We start from the raw sequence: 5201 nt of genomic DNA, 5'->3' as shown, positions 1-5201 counted from the left end.
CACACACACGCATCTGTCGCGTCACATCTTTCTGCTCACCATGACAACACAGAGGACGATAAACAACAGTATGACGTAACCAGCAGCACAGGGTGTCTACTGTGGATCTGCTGCCCCCTGCTGCTCATAAGCTGTGTGTGTGTGTGTGTGTGTGTGTGTGTGTGTGTGTGTACCTGTCTAGAGATCTTTGTGGGGACCAACAGTGACTTATGAGGACCGTCCTCACGAGACTGAGGGCATTTTTGAGACTCAAAATGTGGTTTTAGAGTCATGGTTACAGTTAGGTTATAGCTATGGTTCAGGCTGATGGTTAGGGTTAGCAGCTAGGGAAAGCATTATGTAAATTAGATGTCCTCACAAACAAAACATGAAAACGAGAATGTGTGTGTGTGTGTGTGTGTGTGTGTGTGTGTTTCTCAATAAGTTCGAGTTGGTTCACTGAGCTCTTCGAGTAAACTCAGTAAGACTGCAGGTGAGAACAGTTTGACGCTCTGTGGTCTCCAGAGGGAGATCCATCCAAACCACCACAGCTTTACTTCACAAATGAATATAAAGTGATAATGATGATAACGTGGAGTTTCAGGGTGAATCACAGAAATGAAAACACTATTTAAACCCTGCAGCTTCGTTCCACTGGTTCAGTTTCTCTTTTAAATGCAAATATATTTAAAATGTTAAAGTTGATTTTTTTAGCCCTCTATAACAGAAACATAGTTTATAATAGAAACATCTGCTTGACTTTGCACCTGATCCCAGAGGAGTTGGGCGCCTTGTACTCTAAAGCATAAAAGATGTGACCTTTAAAAATGATATATTCCTGTGGATTTCAAAGTTTTACAGACTTCAGAATTTCAATTAACTGGAAAAGAAACAGTTTATCGACATTAAATGAGCTCTGATGGCTCAAATGCGATACCTCGCAGCCCATGAGGGGACCCCACACTCTCTGGGGACCTTTCGGGACTTCATGTCCAGAGACACTTCCTGCATTTCTCTTTAACGCAGATAAACAGACTCAGGTGATAAAGCTGCGTGCTGCTTGATTTTGTCGTTGTTACCTGCAGGTTATTGTCAGTAACGATGACGATCTCATTTATTATTTATCTGTTAGCGGCCTCAAACACAATTTTCAAACTGTGATAAAGTTTAAACTTTAATAACTAAACCATCAGCTGGTCAGATCCCAGTGAGTCTACTCCGGGTACCATTTGTGCCTTTGTGCTCTAAATTCTCCACAGTGACGGAGAAAGTTTCATTTTACGTTTGAAGTGATGTCAATTTTTTCCAGTGAAGTGAAAGTTTACCTCGTCAGAGTCCAGCAGGGGCGGCAGGGCGCTGCGAGGAAGGGAAAACACGTTCAGTGTCACGTTTCTGATTTACAATAATCAGCAGATTCACACTGATTAACGCTCGTCACGACTTACACATCTGCAATAGATGACGGGATGTTCTCCTCAACCCACTTCAGGTCCTCATCCTAAGGAGATTAAACATGAGGGATCATGCTGCATGATGCAAATAGAAGATTTTCCTTTGAACACTAAACATGGGTTCATCAGCTGTTACAGAAACTGTGACTGAATGCAGTAAAATAAGCAGCTACCACGACTGAACAATAATCAGTTTAGTAACAACTTTAGTGAGTAAAGTTAAAAAAAGGATATAAAAAAAGAAAAATACGTTTTAGTTTCTAATCCACGGAATCAACGGATCCAAAAAAATTAAGATAACGCTGGAGCACCAAAAGCTGCAGTTCCTCTGACATCCACCGGAGGCTCCAGCTGCTGACAGTCATGTTAAAACGTTACAGCACAAATGAAGCACGTTTACAGCCTGATACAAAGAAATACGCTTTTGTCGCTTTTGTAATTTTTTTAAATAAATCATTAGTTCACATTTGATTTATTACTTTATTTTTGTATTTCCTTCATATATCTGTACCTGAGCTGAGGTGACGCAAAAATTTCCCCGTTGTGGGATCAATAAAGTCTTATCTTATCTTATTGAGCAACTTTTCTGGACTGTGTTTGTGCTGTTGGTGCCTTTAGGACCATTTTAATGCCACAATCTGACCAGTAACACGGCTGCTGCGAGGTTCCTGTACAAACCACTAACACGGGCTGATGTCTGGCGGTGTTCGGATTCCTCTGACTCACCACTTTGTTAGCTTTGGCTGAGCCGTTGGCCTCATTCTTCACGCCCCTCATCTTCATCCCCTCTGGAGACACAAAGGAGTGAAAAACAAACAAACCGTGAGAAAAATAATAAAACGTAGATGATCGTTTACCAGAGGTACCTCACACATGTGCAGCATGGCTCCTGTTTCAATGATGGAAACGTATTTAACATCGTTAACGTGTTAAAAATGAGTTTCTAATAATGAGGTCACAGCTGCTCCTCAAAGCTCTTGTTAATGAGGGGCATCCAATCAGAAGAAGGCTGGTTTAAAGGGCTAAAAGCTAAAACGGCTCGCCCTAGACGGAGGATGGACTGAGTATCAGATAACGGATTATTATGAAGAGTGAATCATGGAGCTGAAGAATAAACCGAACGAATCCACTTTAATGGATTCTTTTCATCTCAGGCTAAACAGAAAGAGGAGAGAAGTGAGGCGGGTGTGCATTCTGACCAAAAGCCTCGTTCATCATGGGCTCCTTCTCCTCTTCATCGCTCTCTTCATCCACCAGAGGACTGAAGGCGTACCTGTTACAGACACAGAGGACACGGCTTTACTTTACAGACACAAACTGGAGACTGGGGATTAAAAAAACCCCAAAACAACATCCCACCTCTGGTTATTGGCTGACGGTCGCCATAGAAACATAATGACCAATAGGATGATGGAGAACAAGAAACGCCAGAAAGCGTCATCTATCCACAGCTCCCTCCAGTCCTGCAGAGAGAGAGAGATTCAGCAGTGAGGAAGAAAAAACAAACTCGGTTCAGAGAATAAATCGAATTAATCGTAATTCTTCTCATTTTTGCAGTTAAATATTCTCCAATGAAATTTACCAACCAAATGAAAGCAAGAAATGAAAGAGAGAGAAGCTGGAGAGCAGCTTTAACTGAATCCAAGCGCTGAAGCACTTACAGACTGACATTTGGACATCCTGAAGGTCTTCGTGGTCCAGATGATGAAGATGACCGACGCTGAAAAGCACACAAACATCCTTAAAACAAGGACATGAAAATAAAATGTTAAACACAAAGAGAACTTTGAATACCTATGACAGCAAAGATGAGCGTGTTGGTGAAGTGTCTGTAGAGCAAGAGCTTCACCACGTTCCTCCTGAGGCGCAGCAGCTTCATCGTCTGAATCAGGCTCACAAAGATGTGACGACACGGTCAAGGAACTTCACCAAGAGGAAGGCTGAAACTTGTCATGCAACATTCACTTCACACGCAGGACAATTTAATACTTTAACTCTGTCCCACTCAGCTAACATCCACTCCCTCCCTGCCACTGCACAGGTAGGAACAACCCAACAGCAGACGCACCTGTCGGATTTTCTCTGTGCCGATCACGCTTTGAGTTCTCCTGGTGCTTCAGGGTAACTCTCAAAACGGACCCTCTGATGTTTAAGGACACCTCTGATTCAAGGGTCCATGTATCAGTTAGCTCTGGCTAAATATGTAACAAAGCAGCAAGGTAGAAACAAGTGAAAAAGAAAGGGAGAGAAAGCCAAACTTTCACTAGAAAGGGGGGAAGGTGCAGCGGCGGATATCCACCAGCAGAGGGTAGAGTCGAGCACAGCCAGAGGAATAGCAGCCAGGAGCACTACATCATCTTCAGCCTGGAGAGGGAAAGACAGGAGAAGACACGGAGGATGAGGCGAAGGAGACAAAATGAAGAGGAAGAGGAGGGACGCAAGAAAGCAGGAAGGGAAGGAAAAGAACGGAGGAAGTAAACAGAAAAGAGAAGGGTGAGAGGAAGAAGAGAAATGCACACACAGCCCACCCACACGCAGCACAGCGAACAGCTTCTGTTCAGTCTAAAAGGTTTGTTTTGCTCATCAGGGTGCAGCAGGTGGGTGGAGTTTATTCAGCATCCCTCATGTCGCTCCATCATTGGATATTTTAGTGGGTCGGACGCATTTACATCCCCCAGCAGGGAAAAACAAACAGGAAGAGACAAACAAGAGGACCCGGTGTGTTCAGAGATGTATCGCCCTCTGGTGGCTGCAGCTGAAACAGCCGCTTCGTTTGGACTTTAAATTTAGACTTAAATGTGTCATAAAATATTAAGTCAGTTGAATTCTGTGGTTTTTTTGCTTTGCTGAATTTGTTATTATAAATTCAGTTTTTACTTTAATTTATGCTTATTTTAGTTTATTGGATGGTCCATTTTTACCTCATTGACGTTTTCATTTTGCTTATTGTTATTTTTATCTGATTGGACTCGTTTCAGCCATTTCTTATACATCCGGTGTGTTTTACTTCATTTTGACTGCTGTAACTTTCCCCCCCACAGTCGAAGACTTTTGGTGACCTGCCACTGACGAGGGCTCAGGCTTCTAAATAAAAAAAAATCTTGTAAGAAATGTGTTTGTCCAAGAAAAGGCATGAAACAGGAAAAAGAAACCTTCACTGCCGATGCTCCCTGGATGCATTTGACACCTAGTTTAGGTCCGTGTAGCTCAAATGTGCAGAGCAGAAACATTTGGGGCTCAGCTTTAAGCCTGCAGAGATTTACAGGACCGAACCAAAGCTTTGGCACGGAGCTCGCCGCTTTGAGCCGTCCACTCAAACCAATTATGCACGGACACCTCGCTCTGGCATTTCAAATAAATTAACGCCCCTAATGGAAGCTAACACAGCCACAACAGGTGCAAAAGAGACTCTTGTCTGCATTAAATTAAGAAAAACCCTCGGTATGATTCATTTCAATACTCTCCTCCCAAAACGATGACTCTGAGAGGAAAACCCCTACAGACACAAAAAGATGCCTCCCCACGCCGATGCCTCTTTATTAAATCCTGACAGTGTGGTCATTAATACATTCTTCAGTGATTTATGTGCACTTATGTGTGACGGATTTTATTTAGTTTTCAAAAGATTAATTAAGCGTGAGAGGATGATTCTCTTAATACATGTTAAAGGATATCCACCAGACAATACAGGAATCAGTGAAGGCCAGCACTATGTCACACAAAACTCTACTGCTGGTGTCCCCTCGATCCTGCAGAGAAAAACATGTCAGA

The 5201-nt window shown here is 42.9% G+C and overlaps 1 protein-coding gene across 1 annotated transcript in view; it reads right to left on the bottom strand.

Moving 5' to 3' along the window:
- Positions 1–5201, bottom strand: part of LOC102211037 (transmembrane protein 87A) — a 20582-nt gene that overhangs the window by 1959 nt on the left and 13422 nt on the right. The window contains exons 13-20 of the mRNA XM_013911956.1: positions 5105–5179; positions 3225–3333; positions 3092–3150; positions 2790–2893; positions 2630–2703; positions 2157–2218; positions 1425–1477; positions 1305–1335 (exon numbers count right to left, since the gene is read on the bottom strand). Coding sequence (XP_013767410.1) covers positions 1305–1335; positions 1425–1477; positions 2157–2218; positions 2630–2703; positions 2790–2893; positions 3092–3150; positions 3225–3333; positions 5105–5179 — 567 coding nt within the window. The remainder of the gene's footprint in view (positions 1–1304; positions 1336–1424; positions 1478–2156; positions 2219–2629; positions 2704–2789; positions 2894–3091; positions 3151–3224; positions 3334–5104; positions 5180–5201) is intronic.

This window comes from Pundamilia nyererei, unplaced genomic scaffold, assembly GCF_000239375.1.
Source record: "Pundamilia nyererei isolate P.nyererei 1_Seehausen unplaced genomic scaffold, PunNye1.0 scaffold00076, whole genome shotgun sequence".
Taxonomy (NCBI): domain Eukaryota; kingdom Metazoa; phylum Chordata; class Actinopteri; order Cichliformes; family Cichlidae; genus Pundamilia; species Pundamilia nyererei.
Note: the sequence above shows the minus strand (reverse complement) of the source record. Positions and strands in the feature narration are given on the sequence as shown.